The 20,568-nt window shown below is 46.8% G+C and overlaps 1 protein-coding gene across 2 annotated transcripts in view; it reads right to left on the bottom strand.

Annotated features, from left to right (window-relative positions):
* Window positions 1–2,952: 2,952 nt before the first annotated feature.
* MARCHF4 (membrane associated ring-CH-type finger 4) overlaps window positions 2,953–20,568 on the bottom strand; it is a 106,039-nt gene continuing 88,423 nt past the window's right edge. For both annotated transcript variants that reach the window (XM_087732988.1, XM_009473861.2), the window contains exon 4: window positions 2,953–4,055. In XM_087732988.1, the coding sequence (XP_087589114.1) occupies window positions 3,694–4,055 (362 nt within the window). In that variant the 3' untranslated portion in view covers window positions 2,953–3,693. The remainder of the gene's footprint in view (window positions 4,056–20,568) is intronic.

The raw sequence follows: 20,568 nt of genomic DNA, 5'->3' as shown, positions 1-20,568 counted from the left end.
AAGAGGCCCTCATCAGTATTTCTGCCATCAATACTTTGGGGAGGAAAGAAAAAAGAGAATCCAAAACCCCAAGCCCCACACTAAATTTGCACTTGTTCTCTCAGGCTGGCAGCCTAGAAGTTCATAAACTCAGAAGTACCTTGTTCTGGAGTAAACTGTTCTGAAAACAGTTTCCAATGGCTTTCCCGAGTTTGCTTTGCTGGTGGCAGCCCTTTGGCTCCATGCTGGCACATGTATGAAGCTCTTTGAACAAGTTTTGACCTTCCTTTAGCCCCTCTGCCCATCAAGCCAGCTAATGACATGCTTTGTATTGCACAGAACACATACAATTGACAAGTTCATAGTGTTGTTTAAATATTAAACAGTCTAGACAGGCTTTTGAGTCTTACGCCACTATGAAAAGGCTCAAACCATACCCATCTCTGAAATTGGGCTGCGGGATCATTTGCACAGTAAGACAGACAATAAGACTTGTATACATTGCCATGCAACAGAAGAGACCCCGAACCGCCAGCCCTAAGTGGAAAGTTTATTTCTAAGCACAATATATGGAAAAACCAAACCAACAAACCCCACAGATATAGAAAACGTTGTAGCAAATCCCTGGTCAAGTAGGACTTCATGTCTGTCACTACCCTGCACCTCACAGCCGCTTAAAATGTCATGCAATGGAGGAGAGGGCACTCGGACGACACCCTCCGCTTCGGATCAAGGAGGATCTCCAAGCAGGAGAGGGCCGATGGGACTCCCGCTGAGTGATTCGGACTGTAACCAGCAAAAGGTCAGCGCTGCTCACCCCCACCACACGCTTCGTGACTACTGGTGGTAGACTTAGCACTTCAACAGGCTTTACCAACGTGGATTCTCACAACACCCCTGTGAGGTAGGTACGTATTGTTATTCCCCCTTTGCGTGGAGGGGGGACTGAGCCAAACAGCCCAAGGCTACAGAGTCGGTGGCAGAGCTGGAGTGAGAGTATGCAGAGTCCTGTGTGCTCGGATTACTAGATCACACCACTCTTTCACGGCAAGTTGTGCTTCTGACCTCATAAACTTTTAGCCATTAGCCAAATTAAAGGAATTTGACTTCTTCATTTTAAATGAGCAGAGGGCAGGGAGGGAAACAATATCAGGTCTGACAGCTGTCCCTTTGTCTGTGTATGCTTCCCCCTTCCTAAAACCACCATAATTACTCATCTCTTGGAATGAGGACAGCTTCCAGGATAGGCATGGGGGCGAGAGGCTGCTGTGTTTGCTTGCTTTGGCCAGTTTTCTCTCTACTGTGGATCAGAAGCGGTTCTTCCAGAGACCGTTGTTGCGACACCTTCATTCTGGGGGTAGCTGCTTTTAGAGATGATCGGGATTGCCCCTTCCCTCTCCCTCCGCCCACAAACATCCCTTCCCTCCCCTCTGCCAAAAGCACTCTTTGGTAGATAGTAAGATTGGTCAGATAAAGGTACAGTGGCCTCAGAAACCATGCTGTTTCACATGGGTCCTCAGTAAGTCAGCTTTCTTGACTGGTGTTTCACCTCCCACATTCTCTGCCAGAGAAGTACCTGTTCTGTTGCATTCTGATATTCAAAGGGACACTGTCAAGTAATTGAGGTGAAAAATACAACCTGCCTTAAGATGTTAGCCTCCGTCTTCAACGTTGCAGAATGGATGGTGTGTTCAAACCTGGAGGCTAAAGAATGACACCTTCCCCAGTTCAGCAACACCTGACCCATGATGGCCTCCCTGCCAAAGGAGCTGGTGGCTCACGTTTGCCCTGGCTCTGATAGAAGCTGCGAGAGGTGCTGGTACGGTGACAGAGGGCAGTTGGACACAGCCATTCTGCAACGTTGCTCAGCACTGCTGCTAAATGGATGCAGTTTGGCTGAAGTCCTTCTGTTAATTTTGGCGGGGAGCTGGGTTCAGGCTTGATCACTATGGGCTCATTGTTTTGGGATTGCTGAGCTGTTGCTCCTCAATCAGCTAGTCTCCGTATTTTTAGGGTTCCTGCTCTTACGCTTCCTTTGTGGCAGTTGCACTAGCAAAACAGCTCAACCCCGTAGAGCTGGGACATACCCTCCATGGAGCGAGGACAGTCAGGAGGAAATCAGTAACATGGATTTTCTCCTGTCGCAGAAGAAAGGTGGGGAGGAGAAGGACAGGGATGGTGAAAGGAATGGGGTGAGTGGAGAGAACGGTACGTGCCCAAATGGAAAAGGACAAAATCGGTAGGGAAAGAAATTTTATTTTCAAGCTTGTAAGAGAATATTACAAACAACGGAGAGTAAAAAAAGCCCAAACCCTAAAAACTATTTAAAAAGTACTTGACAGTGTCCCTTTAATATCCACAAATGATTCAACCATTGTGCATTGAAAGAGAATGTTCCTGAAGAGCAACCGGTACCTTCGAGGATATATCCCAGAGAAGGAGAGTTATTAGAAGTGTTACATATTTGATCAGCAACTGAGCTCCCTTTTCACACTAACTCTCCCTGGAATGATCGAATGGAATAGACTCTGTAATAAACTAACAGACTGGATGGTGAAAGGCTCAGCCTACAAGACTGAGTGAGACTGTTGCAAATCGAGCAGCAGGGATACAGACACCAAAAAAAGAGATGTACCACTCTAATGCATGAGTGTCTGAATCAGCAAGGTAGCAGAAACCCACTAAGATGGGTTGGCTTCTTATGACTGGAGTAAAATGGAAGGCAATTAACCTGGAATGTCTGCATGGGAAATGATGTGTGTGAGTGGCAAGATTTGGATGCTGGATTTGGGGTTATGAAGGCATAAATCACACCAGTATTTGTGCTTGAAACACCTGCGGAGCGTTTTTACAAAATTTGTCAAAAATGCCTATACGCCAAATAAAGGTCATGGAGTGCCCTCCCCCCCCCCCCCCCCCCCCCCCCCCTCAATTCCACCCTCACAAACCCTTTGTCAGGAACATTATGAAAAAAACAGGCTTTTTGTTTTGGTGAAATTTGGGTATGCCTGGGTTTTGTTAGATTTTCTTGGTGGGATGATTCAATCTCTCTTTCTGTAAATCAATACTGAAAAATACCCAGCCATTTCACTTCAGGTATCCTATGGTAAATCAAACAAGGCTCCAGAGTGACTCATGAAACAAAACAACTCATAGCCCTGGTTAATCACAGTCTGGAAAATAAAAATACTCCAAATATTTCATTCCCTTCCTTGTTTTTATAAATCTCACACTGTGTGTGTGTGTTTGTGTGCGCGTGCGTGTGTGTACGGGGGGTGTGTACAGAGCGTTACCTATTCCAGGTAATAGGATTTGTAAGACATGCTAAACCGTCTGTTCCTCTGCTTCCCCAGAACTCTGCCTACTCAGTTTGTAGTCTGTATTGCACTTGTTTTGTTGGTTTTTTTTGTGATTTGTGTTGTTGTTTTTTTTTTCTTTTTTTTTTCTTTTTTTTTTTTAAACTGGCTGGAAAACATTAACCTCTTTAGCATGTGTGTGCAGCTCTCCCTCCACCTGCTTTTTCCTCAGCTGGCCAGGTGCCGCCTCTTATATCTTGTGCAGTTACCGAAAAAGAAAAGGAGAGGAGGAAACAAAAAAAAACAAAAAAAAAAAAAAAGGAAAAGGGAAGAGAAAGAAAAAGGCACACCATGCTCCTCTGCTTTATGAGTTCTTTGTCTCCTCCGCTCCATGTTAAGGCCTCCTGAATTCCTCGGCTCAGACCGTCGTGACCCTCATGACGAGCTCTCTGTTACTACTAGACTGACTCCTCTGTTCGTGAGGCCTCAGGTGGCTGAGTATATGCAGGATGGTATAAGCACAGTGGTGGTCAGAGAGGGTGCCTGTGGCATGGCCGGCAGCCCGTGCCCCGCTGTCGGCTGGAGCGGAGTTAGTGGCTGTACCACCAGTGGAGGACGAGTGGGTGGTTTGGGAGGAGGGGCGCTGATTTGTCCTGGTCCCTGTTTTTTGTTCCTCCATGTCCTTTGTTTTGTCATAGTTCAGCACTTTCCACTGCTGATTGACCGCCTGCCACCGTTTAAAAATCCGGTAAACCGAGGGCCCTTCGTGTATTATTAGACCTGGAGGGAAGGGGGAAAGAAATAAACATAAAACAGAAACAAAACTTTAGAAAGAACCATAAACCTACCCCAGCATCCTGCCCCCAGCTAGCTGGTTAGCTCAGCTCTCCCTCAGCCAGTGTTTATTCAACGATAAATCATGTTTTTTAATTACCGACTGGCAGAACACCGGTGCTCTTTCTCAGCTGGATCCCTTTTCCCCTGAATTAAAAGGATTACAGCTTTATCTCAGCAATCAATAAATGGATCGTAAACGCAGCAAAGTGAGTTATGCTCTTACAGCAAAACAGTATCTGTTTACCAATAAACGCCTGAGGTTTATCTATCACTGGACTGGTTTTGCATGCTGCATAGGCATGATTCACCCAGCTAACGGCGTGTGTTTGGAGGGGGTGTAGCTGGATCTGACGTGCCGGTGACGTCTGCTGTACCAGCGTCATGTGCGTGCAGAGCCCGAGTCTCTCCCCACACAGACAGCAGCAGGGCAGACACGCACATGGAGGCCAGAGGCGGCAATCAAGCAAAAAAAAGGGTCTGTCTATACCTATAAATGGTTTGTCATCCTAGGCAAAGTTTTGCTCATCTGCAGAGCAGGTACCTCATCGGACGTCACTGCTCCCTTCCAAGGGGAAAAACAACACGCTTGAAAGAAAGGGCAGATGAGGTTACGCCGCATGTGCGCGGAGTATGTGCGTAATGCCTATGTCCGGCTACCCATCTGCATCTACCAGCGCTGATGTCCGGGGGACGGCACAGGGCTGTAGGACAACTGACTTCTAATGGTCTCTGCATTTGAAAGAGAGTGGGCAGCACAAGAAATAAGAAGCAAAATCATACTGAAATTAGGAGGTTACCTTGACCAGCATTGTGTGGGGAGATGATGGTCACCACAGAATAAAGTGGTTTACTGCTGTCCCTGATGAATCAAATGCTAGGGCTTTACCCTCCACCCAGCTTTTCCAGACTGTTCTACTTTCTGATGACAGGTAATTATCGGAGTAAACCTCTGTATATCAAAACCCCAAATATCTGAATATCCTACCCTTAGGGCTGACCTCCGCCTTACTCACTGATGAGATGCAGCCACCTAGTTTCTTAGGGTCTGCATCTGATTTTACAGAGTTCAAACTCTAGCTTCAGTACAGATTGAGTTTCTAGCCTCTCTGGTTTTAAGCATAACTAGAACCCTGCTGACTTGATCACAGAATAGCTTCAGGCAGACTCTCACATTCATAATGGGGTGCTGAGCCTGCTTACTGGCTGTAGAAGTAATCACATTAGATGATAGTTTCAAATCTGGCTATTCTGGGACAGGGAATGGCATTGGGCGCTACAGTACGGGAAAGATCTTGACTCTGGTTCCCATAGACCAGTGAGATCGCACAGCTGTAATCCTGTAGTGATGCTGGCTTTTCATAACCAAACACCATGATGTCGTAATAGAAAAATGTGGGTTTTCCTCCTTACTTTGAAACACAGTTGAGAATTCTGACATCTTCTGATCAAAACATCAACCATAAAAAGCAGGACTTAGGGAAAGCCTGCAGATCCAGCCAAGGAGACAGAGCTTTGAAGCAGGCCTGAAGTGGATCAGCTCATGACAAGGGACATTAGACATAGATTTAAATGAGCTGTCTGATTTGTAATGAATGAAATTGCACTCTGATCAATGACAGAGCCAATGTTTCTCCGAGATGACTTTAAGCCTTGCATAAAAGAGCCGAAATCGAATGTTTTCTCCCTGGCTGTAGAACATTCTCCATAGAATCAAATCCATTCTCCGAAGTATTAAACACTGAGCCAGGATTGTAAATCTATTCTTAATTACCTTATCACAAATATTTAATGTGCAGCCTGATTCAAGAGGGCTGTTTATAAAATTCTTGTTTGTTTGCTTTCTAATTATAAATGTTTATGATCTTATGCAATTAACTGTGTGATACTGATGGATGGGTTGCTGAGTCAACTGAGCACCTGTTTTCTTAGATAATTTTGGTTTCCAAATATTTATAAAAGTACAAAATAACTTGTTTTCGTCTGTATTTACTGGGCTCTAAATTACTTATCGATTTCCCAGTGTCAAGCTCAGGAAGCTGTAAAATTAAAAAGGAACCAAGTGGAGGGGTGGGCAGGGAGGCGGAAGTAACAGTGATTCATTTGCAAGAGTAAATGCCAAGAGTAAGCAAGAGTCCATCAGTTTATATCAAGCTGCAGGACGCTTAATGCTCCCATCGACACAAATTTTGTCTGCCCGAGATAAATTAGGATTGGAATTCCTACGTTCAGCTCTGTGCATCCCCTTCCAGAAACACCCCTCCCTCAAGGATCATTCTTGTTTACAGAAGTGAAACTTTCCAATTAAAGGCCAGACTTAAGTGGGAAATCCTTCGGGAAGAACGGTACTCAACTAGAAGTGTCCAGCTAGAAGCAATTATTCCATAAGCCAAATCCTGTGTATGTGGGGAACATAGCAGGTTGGTTTGAACTTCCCTGTTTGTGCACTTCTCTCTTTTCAATGCAGAAATGTCTACATGAGAATTTCACATGGATTCTGGTAGTGGTCTGGTCCTTTTCCACTCCTCCCAAGTTTATCCTGCCCTCTTCTGCTTCACAAAATCTGTTCCCAACAGATCCTCCATGGAAACCATCCTCTTCGGAAGGAAAATCTCTGTGAGTTTAATGCAAAACGTATTGGTACAGATTGTTGCCTGGTCCATGAAATCCCTTGTTTGTGGTGTTGGTGAAATGAAACTCCTATGGAATGTGGGCACTGAAGATGCGCTGTTCTCATTCCCATTTTCTCATGTAGAGACCCTGCTGGACCAGCATCAGAAGAAATCCCTTGAGCTGAAAATTGTTGAATGCTGGAAGAAGTATTCAGGGGAACTATAATATACACTTGTCTTGTTATTTCACTGTTATGTCTGTTTGTGGCCATTGATGGAAAGAGAGCAGCTGGCTAGATGGAGCCTTGGCCATTCTTATATTCTTAGACATTTCTACTTGAACTGGCTTGTGCCATGAAAAGATTTTCCAGATGGCTCTGGAGCTGGAGACAGCCCATATTATGTGACGGGGTAATTAACCTGACAGCAAAGTCTGAAAAAAAGATTTCTAATGCCTCTGCTTGCATTGCCACATTGATGTGGCTGTGCTGTTCCCAAGACAAGACACTATCTCTGAGCTAACATGGTAGGGCTAACCCAGTGCAGTGCTCCAAATTAACACATGCTGAATCTGGAACAATATGTACAGGAAACCATATTGATCTCTTTGTGTTCACTCTCTCCATATGTTAGCCTTTTTTGCTCTTTCTCTTGTGGCTTTATTATTATTGAGTCCACGCAGAGGGTCAGATCATGGTCAGCCCTGTGGAGCTCTGTAGAGTCCAGGCAGGAGGGAGCAGTGATTATCCTGGGTGCAGGGATTACTTCCCAGAGCTGAGAAACTGCTTTGTGCTTCACAGCACAGGCAAACACAATACCTTGGCAATAGGTTATACTAAAACTGTACACATTGCTTACACTGGTATCTTATGCTTCCTTTCATTTATTATACATGGGAGAGCACCCAGCACCTAGCCACTGCTCTTATGCAAAACTACCAGAGTAAGTGGCCCAGCCCCAAAGGGCACAGAGCCCGGTTCCAGATTGGATTTAAAACAACAGGTAAGCAACATCGATGCAGGTTGGCTAGGCAAGGGTTGTGTCAGTGCAGTTGCGTACCCAATCAGTGCATGCCCACAGCATCTGGGAGAGCAAGCTGACAACTGCTGACTCTGGGGAAAGACTTGCCTCTTCCATTTACTCCCACCCTCACTCATTTTCATCCCTGAGCAAGAATAACTGGAGTGTTTCTTTTCCAGATGTTCAAGATGCAGTCTGCAACAGATCTAGCACTGGTGGAAGCAGCTTAATTTCCATGTTCTACTGATTGCCACAGCTAACCCTGATCTTCTGGACTCTTAAAACGCGGGAGTTAGAAAGGGGAGTATGACCAAGGGTGAGTATCGTGGGCCAGAGGTAAGGCTCATGTCACTGTAGGATTTCTCTGGGCTTTGCAGTACCTGCTCACACCACATCGTGAGCCACGTGGGCAGTCTCTGTGCAAGGAAATGTTCTTGGTGCTGAGGATGGACACATATGGGCTGTGTGCAGGTGGCCCTTTGTCTCTTGGGATTAGTCAGGACAGAAGTGCGTTGCCATCAGTGGGCCCCTGGCAAGACTGGTCAAGAGAGAGGTCCTCAGCCCAATGGCTAGAAGGGCTGTTGGAAGAACATGGGCAAAACCCAGATGTAACAAGGACAACTGCATTTGTGCCTCTGGATGGGCAAGGGAGAATCAGCTGGCAGACCACCATCCTGTGAGAATAACCAGAGCAGTTGTGAGCCTCCAATTTCAGGCAACTTTGGAGCAGCAGTTACCAAGAAATGACAAGCAGTCACCTTCTGCACGTTGTCAGCCTCTGCCACCAAGCGATCTTTTCACCAGGACTTTCAGCCTCTAATTAACCTTCCTCTTATTCCAGCACTTGCCATGCATTTTCTTGAGACAGGTAAATTCTTGGGGCAGGAACTGTTTCTCCTGTTTGCCAGTAAAGAAACCACCAAAACAAGGCTTCTGCTGACAGTGAGTGGGTACATCACCCCTGTGCTGTCACTCACATTATCTACAGGAGGAAAAATCACGGTCTGTTCCAGCCAGTTACTCTGTCCTGTTTCTCATAAAGTCCCTGTCCTGCCACCTGAGCTGTCACCTCTTGTTTCCACCTTCAGCAGCACTTTCCCCCTTTGGTTTCCTTTCCAAATGCAGTTTCTCCTCAGACAGCTGCCATGCTTTAGCCTGTTTCTGTTGCTTTCATTGCTGGGTGTCAGGGGAAGATTACAGCAGCTGTGATCAAAGCTTAATGTTTGCATCCACAGCAGCGGTGGCTCAGGCCAAGGCAAACCAATCCTCCTGGGAGATAACACTTTCATTGCTGGGCTTTCCCCCTATTGACATCATTGCGTACACAAGCCCTTCTATCCCTTTCTGTGAATTCTTTAATCTTCAATCTCAAATTCCCCCACTTTTGTTTCCAAAGCTCCAACAGCTCAGCCCTCACTTATCTCTTTGCCTTAATCTCATCCTATGTGCTCCATCCTGAGCTGTCTTTTATCTTAACCTAAGAGCAGAAAAGTGGCTGTGCTGGTTCAGACAAGGGGTTTGTCTGTCTATCATAGCATCCTGCCTCCAGCAGTGGCCAACAGTACAAGGAAGGGTGTAAAAACAAAGCCAGGAGAGTGATGCTTTCCTGACAAGCTCTGCATGCTGCAGGGGCCATCCCTAGCCACAGATGATCTCTTTTGGCTCATTTGTGTTCCCTAAACATAGGTTTCTAGTGTAGTACAGTAAAGCGTACTGACTTTTGCTCTACACTCTGCATTTGCTCAAGTTAGGCTGCCCCACCACTTCCCAAATTCTCATAGTCCCCATGAGATCACTCTGTTCCAAAAAGTGCTTTAGAAATAACCATGAATCTCTGCCTCACCCCAGCTTCGCAAGTACCTCACAGTACATGGGAGATGAGTCACCGAGCTCCCACTGGACCCTTCCAGTCCATACTGCTCTTCAGTGCAATCCTCTGTACTTTATCCCTCATCCATGATGCAAGATAGTCCTTAGTGATAAACAGGGAAAAGAGAGCCACAGGGACTTTTCCTGCAAATACAAGCTGGGAAAGGGGCACCTAGTATCTGGCTAGACTCAAGGCTGCAGAACTGTGCTCTGCAGGCAATGGGGAAGAGGGTGAATCAGGGAGCGGGGAAAGGTAGATTCATAATTGAGAGTAATGTCATGGCACCACTGGCACTCTGCACTTGGGCTGATTTGGAAGGGGAGATATGAACATCAGAGCTGACCAGGTGAGAAATCAGGTCCTCCTCTCCTCACTCTTGTTCATCATCTCCAGAACTTCTTCATTTCACCCCCCTTTTTCTGCAAGTGAACTCCCCAGGAAGGTGCAGTCCCCAGAGCAGAGAGGTGCAGAATCAGCACTGTACACCCCACCTTCCTTTCGATACCCTGATGAAATAAACTGATCAGAATCACAGAATCAGAGTCACAGAATTGCTGTCTTCGGCAGTGTGACTGCCTGGCCCAGCTTGTGTTTGGGATTCTGGTTTCTCCTTCCTAAGGGCAGCACTTTGCACTTCATTCAATTCCATCTTGTTGATTTCTCCAATTTGCCAAGATCATTTGAAATGCCGACCTGATCCTCCAGAATACTTGCAGCCTTTCCAAGCTTGGTGTCATCTGTGAATTTTATAACAGCACTTCCTATTTCATTATCTAAGCCATTAACAAAAATATTGAAGAGAGCAGAATCCAAAATAGTCCTACTTGAAACATGTTTCCAGTTTACAGTACCCCACTGACAGTTACTGAGAAAGCAGTTTTTCAATTGGCTGTACACCTGCATTATAGTTATTTAATCTAGACCACATTTCTTTGGTTTGTTTACGAGAATCTTAAGGCAAAGCACCAAAAGCATTGCCCAAGTCACAGCATATCAAACTGACTGCTTCCTGCTTAGCCACTAGGACAATTACCCTCCCAAATTAGATACAGTTATACTCTCATGCTCATCAATTGGTTAGTTAAAAAATTATTCTAATATCTTTCTATGATTCAGTTAAGCTGATTTGCCCTTCATTTCCTTGATCCTCAGTTCCTACCTTCATTAATGATAGAGATTATATTTAAAGCTAGGTACTCTTCTTGCATTTCCCCAGCGGCCTGGCACCTCCTGCATCCTCCCCAAGTTCCTGCAGCTTCCTCTGAAGTTCATTAGGACATGCTGACAAGGACAGAGCTAACTCGTTTGAATATTTTTGAGTCTGTTCTTTTGTGATTCTGCCCTGGGCTCCTTTCTCCTCATTAAAATTATTTTAGTTAAGTTTTGAAGACTGAAACAAAGGCAACATTTAACTCTTTGGCCCTTTTTGTATCAAATATTACTTGAGCTCTTAGACTCGCCTTTGTTCTTCTTCTTCCATATGCTTATGGACCCATTTCTTGTTGCCTTTTGTATCTCTGGATGGCCATCCTGGGGTTCAGCTCTGACAGCTCCCCATGCCTGTGTGATTTCTAGAGACTTTTGATTAGTTGCGGGCTCTTCTTTCTGCCTTTTTTGTGATTGCAGCTTCTGATTTTGGGTCCTCAAAGAGCTCCTGATGCAGCCTCAGTGCTCTCTTCCCACGCTTCTGAGCTTTCCCCTGCACAGGCATAGGTTGCTGTTGTGCCTTTAGTATCATCCCTCTTGGCAGCCGTGAGTTGTTTGCAGCTTTTATCCTTCAGATTCTCTTCCCAAGAGACACTCCCTGCTCTCGTCCCCTGAGGCTGCTGCTGCTGCTTTTCTGGAGTCCATTCCCCTCATATCATACTTTTCTTCAGCTCAGGAATGCTTTCATTGCACAGTCACTTTTCATACAAGCTACTGCTACATTCAGATTTTCAGGGATTCTTTGCTTTCTGGTGAAATCAAGTAGGAAGTATAGACTCCCTCATAACTGTTACCCCTGCTTTCCAAAATATAAATTTTCTCCCCAAAATGTTTCAAGACCTTAGTGGATAGTCTATCTTGCTTACAGGAGAAGGCCAGGTAATGGATGACCTGGGACCTCTGGTGCTGCCTTTTAGACATTTCAGGTAGTTGCAAGACACTGGACCAGTGAGCAGGATGTTTCCAGTCCACAAGACATCTAGCAAAATTCTGCTCTGAATAATGCTGGAACTGTACAAGGAGAGTGTGCAAGCTTAGAAATGTCCAGCATGGAATGACATATGGCATAAACTGAAAGTGTATTCATAATGATTACAGCTCGAGTGAATGCCTAGCATATGGAAAAAAAATAATTAGCTGATTATAATCACGCATTCTTATCAATCATTCTCCATGCACATTTTTTAATATCTAAAGAACCTATTAAATATGTACGAATCTGGGCTGTGTTTTGGCCCTGCAGAACTGGGATGGCTACATGGCTGGACCCTGTTGAGTTGCTGTTGATCACTGGATGACATGTGCTGTCATGGAGCCCACGGGTCTGGGAAAGACGAAACACTCCTTCTGCCCATCACCCTTTAAGTGTATTTGCTGTAATGGGGCTCCACTGGCAGGCGGCTTTCACAGCGATGTATGTGCCAGGCTTGGCTCTCCTCAGGCCACAGGGGCCGTAACTCCAGCAAAACTGAAACTGAGCCCCTCAAAGGGTGAGACTTCCATGGCCTGGGCAGAGCCCCAGCAGTGTACGCAGAAAAGCTGCTCCCAGCTGTCTTGGGGAGGTATTTTATGGAGGTATGGACTCTTCCATTTCGGGTCATTAACAGCACAAATGGGCTGGCCCCCAAGCTTTTGACTGCTGACTAACAGGCAAACCTTGTGCTTATTACAACTTGTCTCCTCTTGTGCAAGCTGGGGTTCAAGGACAGCTCTGTCTCAAAGCTTCCTCAGCCCCAGGTGGGCCAGGACCCCCCACAAAGGCAGTGAGAGCCCTTCTTCCCTGCCTCCTCCGCTCCACCTGGCAGAGCAACGGGAGCAGCAGGTCCCATGTGGGTGGGTGGTTACACTACACCCCAAGCTCTCTGCAGCCATTAACACCCGCCCCCAGACTCAGCAAGAGCCCTGCCGGGTGCGAGATGGATCCAGCGCGCCAGCATCTCAGAGGGTCTCCACAGTTGCTGTTCCACCAGAGGAGCGATCATGGCAGACCTCACCCCCTTCTGGGGCTGAGTATGGGGGACCAGGGACAGGAGGCAGCTCTTTTATTACTGATGGCAGTGCTTGGTGTGACAGCTGGTAGCATCTCTCCTCCAGACAGCACAGTGATTTTGCAGGATGCTGCTGAGCTGTATGGCAAGAGACAATTTCCAGGTCGTGACACTGCAGCACGTCATGAGTTCGTGTAACACAAGTATGAGGCAGTGATTCCTGTATGCACAGGATGCTATGGGTTCCTCTCGGAAGCAGGAGCAGTCCATCCCACATACACAGCATTTGTAGCTAGGGAAGGAGGAATGCTTTATCCAGTGGGATGAATTGAGAGGACAGGTAGGACTGCCTATCATCGGGCTTGGGGAGCTGGTGGGAGCTGTGGGCAGTATGTTGTAGGAGCATTGGGGGAGCTTTTATGGCTGCCAGGTAGATGCCAGCTTCTCTGCAAGGTGCTACCTTCATCCCAGGGCAGCCACCTTTGTTCATGTCCTCTGCCCACTCCCACGTTCCTCTACAACATATGGGCTGGGCCCTGTAGGGCTGAGCTGGTAAGGCCCCAAATGAGGAAAGACTGGCAAAATTAAGGAGCTGATAGGAGGTGTCCAAGGGACAGGAGATAGATACCTTTTCATTCAGCCCTGCCACATGGTTTGTTTGTAATGGGAAAACAGCATCCGTTGTCTGCAGGATGCCATCTGTGACAGAGGAGCTGGGCTGACCCCAGGAACTGCACGCAGCAACATCATCGCTCTAGAAATGCCACAGTATTTTCAGCTGTAAGCATAGGAGCTACCAACCACCACAACTTTCTCCTGCCCTGCCCAGACTAGTACTTTTACACACTGCCTCAAAACTGGGACAAAAAACCCCAAACCAAGAAATAACAGCAAAAATAGGTAAAATAAACCCCAGAGAAATCCTTGCTCAGGCAATAGATAAACCATAAACAAAAGCACTCCTGTAAATTCAGCTGGCTGTGGACAGCTACAGCAAAATGGATGTTGTGCCCTTAAGGGCTCTTGTACTCCTGTGGTATTTAATTCACAGTGCACGATAAAGCAGAGGATTAAAGGGCAGTCTCTAGCTATGCGGGCAGCAATAAATGAGACTCTTCTTGGAAAAAGCAAATAAATAAATAAAGACTGGAGCTCCACCGGCAGAACAGCCTTGCTTCTGAATCATACAACTCCAGCATCATTCCCCACTTGTGAGTCTACCCACAACTGTGCCAGTACAGGAGGGACAGGGCTTGCAGGCATTACCCATATACCCCCTGGCTCTCTTAAGGTTTCCCCTCCTTGCTTTGTAGCTAGGATTATATAGACCCTCTTGGTGCCTTTTTTCCCCAAATTTAAAATGGAGATGAGAACAACACCCCACATCTTGAAAGGACTTTGTGCACAAGAGATGAAAGTCACTTGTTGTGTTAGGTCTTTAAAAGAAGGGAGTAGAGAATCATTTCAAACTGGATTGAACAGAGCACTAGTCAAATGCGCACCCTGGTCTCTGGGTCTCTCTTTCTAGACATTCCCTGACAGAAGTCCACAGAGGTGGGTACTCGTGGTGAGGAGAAAAAAAGCACGTGGCTTCCATTTCACTACGCTTGCACCATGGCAGTCAGTCCTCCAGGTCTGGGTCCTGAACCTTTCCATCCTATAGCTAACATTACCTTGACCAAAGTCCTGCCTGTGCAGTCATTCTGCATCCTCAGCCATTCCTGGGACATTTCTTGAAAGGCAAAGCTGGACAACAGCACTGTTTTGCGTAGGGTTTGGAAATCTGGCGTCACGCTTGCTTGTGGTGAGACTTGAAAAAGTCACGCTGTCCCCCAGAACGGAAGAATACATACATATTTTCAGACAGGTGAGAATGTTTCATTTGGACTTGAATCCTTTTTTAAATGTTGTATTCCAATTCTGACACTGAATTTAAAATACTCAGCATGAGCAGTCATCTCTAAATGCTAAATCAAAATGCTTTGTTCAATAATGATCAAAACATGACATTTGCTTATTGAAGGTAGAACTAGTGCCTCCCTCTCTGCTTTTATTAGCAAATGAATTTCTGTAAGAAAAAATGGCAATAGTTTCACAGTTTTTCATTTTCTGAGGGATGCAGGTCCTGTCTGAGCGCAATCCCTTCAGACTGCTCCAGCCACCCAAGCGCTCTTTCACTAAGAGGAATAGGGACCAGTTAGGAGAGACATAAAGGTGAGTACAGATCACCCTTAACAGAGCATCCTCCAGGGTAATGACATAGGGCACATAGGCTAAATTAATGGACCTGGGAATGCCTCTGAAGTTGTAGGTCGGCATGTGTATTGTGATTGCTTCTATCCCCTTGTTGGAGCGAGATGTGGGTATCTTTCCCCTCTGCCATGTAGGAAGGCATCCCAAGGACGTAAGGCAGAAGGTGCTCATGGTGCTCTATGGCCAGCCTTTTGCTGGGATAAATGTGTCCCTGGGACACACCATGGTACAGCCTGTGTTTGGCTGCTTTGTCCTCCACACCCATGACAAAATCTTTCATTGCAGACCCCAGGATTTCTGTGATTTTTCCAGAAGCCTTCCACCTTGAGTGCTGCGGCCTCTCCTCTCTGCTCCCCTACAGTGTCTCCACATGTCTCACCCCACCTTCTCTGCAAAGGTCTTCACCTCTCACACAGAGGCACTATTCAAAATTAAGGAAGGTGGTAGGAGCCAAGAGGACAAGGGTCTATCATTTCTGATCCGTTACTAGTTAGGATCTCTGGAAGGGCAAAACTTTTGCCTTCCTGCTCTGCATATGCAAGTTTCTTCCACCAGAGCTGAAGACCTTTAGGGGCTGTGATACCCAGCTGAGGGAAGGCTGAAAGGGGCAGGTAAGAGTTCATACACACCTATGGGATCCCTCAGTGCTGAGCTGACAAGAATGAAACCAGCAAAAGGAACTGAGAGTGGCTAAGCCTGCAGCAAAGGTCTGGAGAAGAGCCTTATAGGACACAGAGGTCCATGATGTGGCTGTGGCTGAGCAGAGTGAATTGTCCCACCTGGCATAGTAAACACCTGGACCTTCGGCTCTTCAGGCTTCTCTGCATTCAGCAGGTAATGATGACTGCCCACTCCACGCTGGCCCTGCCTGAAAGTCATTGCTGTGGGTTTGTTTGCTGGCTGGACGACTTCTGAGAAGGTGAAGTGCTGGCTGGACTACTGGGCACAGGATCCTTGGCGTTATTTAATCTTATTGAACAACTTCTGCAAAACACTGCATGGTCATATGGGTATTATGGATCCAGCTCTGCCATGGGGCAGAGGGACTCGGGCTGTGGCTGCCATTGGTGGTCTTGGTTCAGCAAGAAAAGTGCTGCTTCAGGGAGTATATTCCAGGCAGAATAAGTTTAGCGACTTAAGTTTAGCAACTTAGTCCACAGGCCTGTTTGCAGTATTCTTGCTTACAGACTGTTGTATCTGGGTCTGAAAGATGTCTCTGTTGGTAGGTATCCATTCCTCCAGGAGAAGAACTGATCAGTCACTACTTTAAGAAGCGATCCCAGAGTTGGGTTAATGTGGCTTCATGCTAGTATCTTCTTACCTCTGATTCTGGTTCCCTATACAGCTGGGGACACAGCAAAAGCAGCCTCATCCACTATGCATGGGGGATGAACCGCCTATGGCCTCATCTTTGACTATGGAGTTGACTTCTCTTGCTATGGCCACAAAGGGATGCCATGGACCACAGCCTCCCACCTCCAGGAGTAATGTGTCTGCAGGGATGGAGGCTGTACTAGGAGGAGTGATTGGACAGAAGGCAGTTGGAAAAACACAGCCTGGCACTGAGCTGAGGGCTTTTTCCATCCTTTACTAGACAGCACAATTTATGCAGCTGGTGCAGGAGATCCTACCAGCTGCCTACGAGGGAATATCCTGCTGTAGTGTAGAAGCTGTGACAGGCAGGTGAGTGCTTCTGCCTCTGCCCACGGATGGGAACTTAACCCAGGGACACCAGGCACTTGATTCCAGCATGGGGTTTAGAGACAGGGAAGCCTCATTCTGATTATAACCTATCACCCTCTAAAGCACAAGATTCAGTTCACAAGGCAAAAGGATTTCTTTTCCCCCTCAGAAAATGTTAATTATGTTGCCCTCATTAAATGCTAAACACATTGATCCACTGGAGCAGAGAGCACCATATGGTTATTCATGACAAAATACATCTCTGGAGCCCTGTTGCAATAGTGGGAAACTGCATGGAGATGGATGTGGTGAAGGACTGTGGAGTTGAAAGAACATGTGTGAAAGGCCAGGTGTTGCTCTGAGTGTGCTGGAAGCCAAGCTCCTTCCCTGCAAAAAGGGAGGGGGTTCAGAGCCAGGTCCAAACCCTGTGGCTCTTTGCTCAGTAGCAGCGTGCTCGTTCTGCAGAGAGCTGCCGGAGCTGCACTGGAGTTCAGTAGGTGCATTGAGCCTCTGCAGAAATGCCCGCTGGTGAAAGCAGCACACATGCACGCGTGCCGGCTGGCCCACTCTGCTCTCTTATTGAATAATCAATGCAGCATTAGATAAAAATAGGTCTCATCTTTCAGGAACAGAGGGGTGGCATGTCTTGGCTTTGCCGAGCATCCGCTGTTCCTGGAGAGCGGCCAAGAAGTCAGTCAGCAGATCAGCTGCGCAGTGTCGCTTCTCCTGCTGCTGGACCAGGTACAGGGCCCTGAATGACTGCTCTTGAGGGACAGTCCCTGCCCAGCTGGATTGAGAGCCCCACAACGTGCCCTGTGGGGACTGTTCCTGTCTCCACATCCCCCTTTACAGCTGATAAATCAATTATTTGCTCAGTGATTTTTCAAGCACACACGTCGTGGCTGAATATATGCAAACCAGGATTCATAGTGCAAAAGAAGGGAATTGGCTGCCTGACTTTATCCCAACTGCCTGCTCTGATGATAGGGCCTGGATCTGGACACTCCACTTAGCTCCTGGTGGATCCAGGTTGCAGGCAAACTGGGCAAGAAGTGCATGAACAGTGTGGCAAGCAGTGCATTAACCTGAAGGGCACAGAAGACTTCTGTGTACTCTCATGGGTGTCTTCCAGGTATGTTGAAGCCATGCACATTTGCTGTCTGGGTGGTCTCAGGTTTCTCCTCTGAAGACATTTGCTGAACTTCTCTGCCTTGTGCTCTGCCTTTAGGGTGTCATCAAGGCAACGCATGGGCTTGATGCTTCCCCAGAACTGATTCCTTACTGCTGTAGCAATTCTTCCTGCTTTGTACCTTGGGGGACCATGCAGACCTGAATGAAAACATCTGCTTTCCTTTTGAGAATCGGATCAATACAGATGAAGACCCGGAAGACACTTAATTTCTCAGTTTCTCTTTATTTTATTGGGACTTTGACTCCTAAATCCTTTGAATGCTGAGGGCCCGAGTGACCTGGCTAGAAAACACCCTGAGGCTGCCTCAGCCTGGCATTTCCTCTAGGAAGCAAAGCTCATTTAAAACGAAACCACATTAGCCTTGGCAGGAAGTCTGAATTGTGACTGTCTCAAGGAAGCTCCATTAATTACTGTTCCCATTGCACTATGAAAGATCAAATGCTGTGGATCAGTTTTAATTGGCTATTGATTTCTTATGTTATTACCTACGGTTGTGCTGAGATGCCATCAGACATACTGGATGCTTTTGATTATTCTTGCTGGCAGCTGGGATTAAAAACAGCGGGCACACACTTCCTGATCTGTAATGGATTGCCATGGTGTGCCAACAAAAATCGTTGGCAGGATGAATGGTCCTGCTTTGCCTGTCTCTTGTGCTATTGAGCTGCAGTGCAGTTACTGTTGTGAAGGCAAATACCCTCAGGGACTGGCTGCCAAGGAAAGCTAGGGAAAAGCTTCAAAGAGCATGAGGATTTAGTGCTTGCAAAAGTGCACGGCTGTCAGCACCAAGGCAGGGTGAGTCAGAGAGCAAGGACTGGGTGGGCATGGACAAAGCAACTGTCTCCACCAGACAGTGATCCAGGAGAGGCAGATCAGAGTGCTTTTGCATCGCTGGGGATAAGCCCCCCTCATGCCAACCACAGGGATACCCCTGTGTGAGCACAAGCAGGACTGCGCACACAAACCGTGACAGTGACAGCCCTGTGCGCACAGCCTGCTAATGGCCTTCCTGAGACGTGCTTCCCCCTTGGAGCCGATCTGGTGATGCCTGAGCCTAGATTGTGACGTGCTCTCATTAGCTGGCAGAGTTCCTCCTTGTTTAACAGGAGATGGTTTCCTGTCCTCCTGACCCCAAATGACACCTTCATCTACAAACGCTGACTTTCCCTAATTGCACCTTGACAGAAAGAGAGGCAACCCCCCCCCCCCCCCCCTTCCCCCTCCAAGGACTGTCATTTAATTAACAGGCAGGTATCTCTCAGGATTTACAGCCCAGTTCTAAGCTGCTACTCTCCCTACTCAGTAACTCAGGCCTGTGAAGGCTCACTCCATTTATCTCTGCATTTCAATAACTGCATTTCTGCTAATCCCCCTCTATGCCAGCTTTCTGGATTTACCTCTCATGGAGAGAGCAGTTAATCAAATGAACAGTCCCCATCTCAGTTTTCATTCACTTCCTGGTTCCTGATCTCAAATGTCTGTGTTGTAGATGGCTTTATGGCAGAGCAATACCTATGCTGGCAACCATTACCAGTTTCTAGTTTAATGCAACTCTTATATCTGTCCTACAGACATGACCAGAGATAGCACACATGAAACAGAGAGAGATCAGAATCAAAGACATTGGGGCTGGCTGGCTATGAAGAAGCATTCAGTCTGTTCCTCCTTCACAAACCGGTATCATCTCTCCTCAACCTGTTCTTGACATATGTTTTTTAACAGGTTCTTAAAAAAAAAATCCAGTATTGGAGACTGCCACAAATCCCAAGCAATCCTTTCCAGTGCTTCCTGCCCTCCTGTTAGATGTCTGGGAGCAAGGGGGAGAACAATGTTGAAAAACCATTTTGCACATCTTGCCCAGATGGATGTAGCTTCTGGTACTTGGGGCCATACCATCTGTCCTGGTGGTCGTGAGGAGCAGATTTATTTTACTTTGGTTGCGGTTTTGTTTCCATGGTGGGTGAAGGCGTAGCAAATGGTCTGTCTGATGATAGTCAGGATCTCTGCAGATTTGGTGTCTTCTCAAGCTTTGAGACTCTACAGCGCCAGAGGAAATGTTCTGCTGAGCACCTCCAGTGACAGGGTGTGTAAACTGGCCTCCTGGACAAAAGTCACTGGCTACTCAATGGACATGAGACATCCGAGGACAACCGAAGTGGGAACTGGCAGGAACTGCAGAGGAGCTCTGCTTCAGCACATCTGCTCTTTAGTAAATACTGTGTCTTTCAAACCTCTGCTCCTCTGCCAGTGAAAGCAAAACTTGGGGTCAAACTGGGGGAAGGAACAATTGGAATTCATACAATTAGTGTAGGACCTACAGTATAACATTCTGCTAGCTAAGGCTGCCCAGCCTGTTAGCAAACAATGCGCAGGCAATGTGTGCGTTACATCAGCTGAAAAAAACAAGTGTGGTAGAACGGAGTGCACTTAATGTCCTGCTCTTTCCTCATCACTGAGCATTTCTTAGTTCCTAAATCTTTCCTACCCACCCACAGGCTGGAAAGCAAAAGGGGGAAAGGGCTGGACTGCAGAGGAGGAGACACCAAAATGCACAGACAGCACCCTGGTATTTTAAGAACCATTGTCTCTGCAGTTATCCATGAGAGGTTTTATCCTGAACTTGCAGAAGTGGAAC

The sequence above is a fragment of the Nipponia nippon genome, unplaced genomic scaffold, assembly GCF_047370975.1.
Source record: "Nipponia nippon isolate SJK-2023a ecotype South Korea unplaced genomic scaffold, ASM4737097v1 scaffold_5, whole genome shotgun sequence".
In the NCBI taxonomy this organism is placed as follows: domain Eukaryota; kingdom Metazoa; phylum Chordata; class Aves; order Pelecaniformes; family Threskiornithidae; genus Nipponia; species Nipponia nippon.
This window is presented reverse-complemented; position numbering and strand designations above follow the sequence as displayed.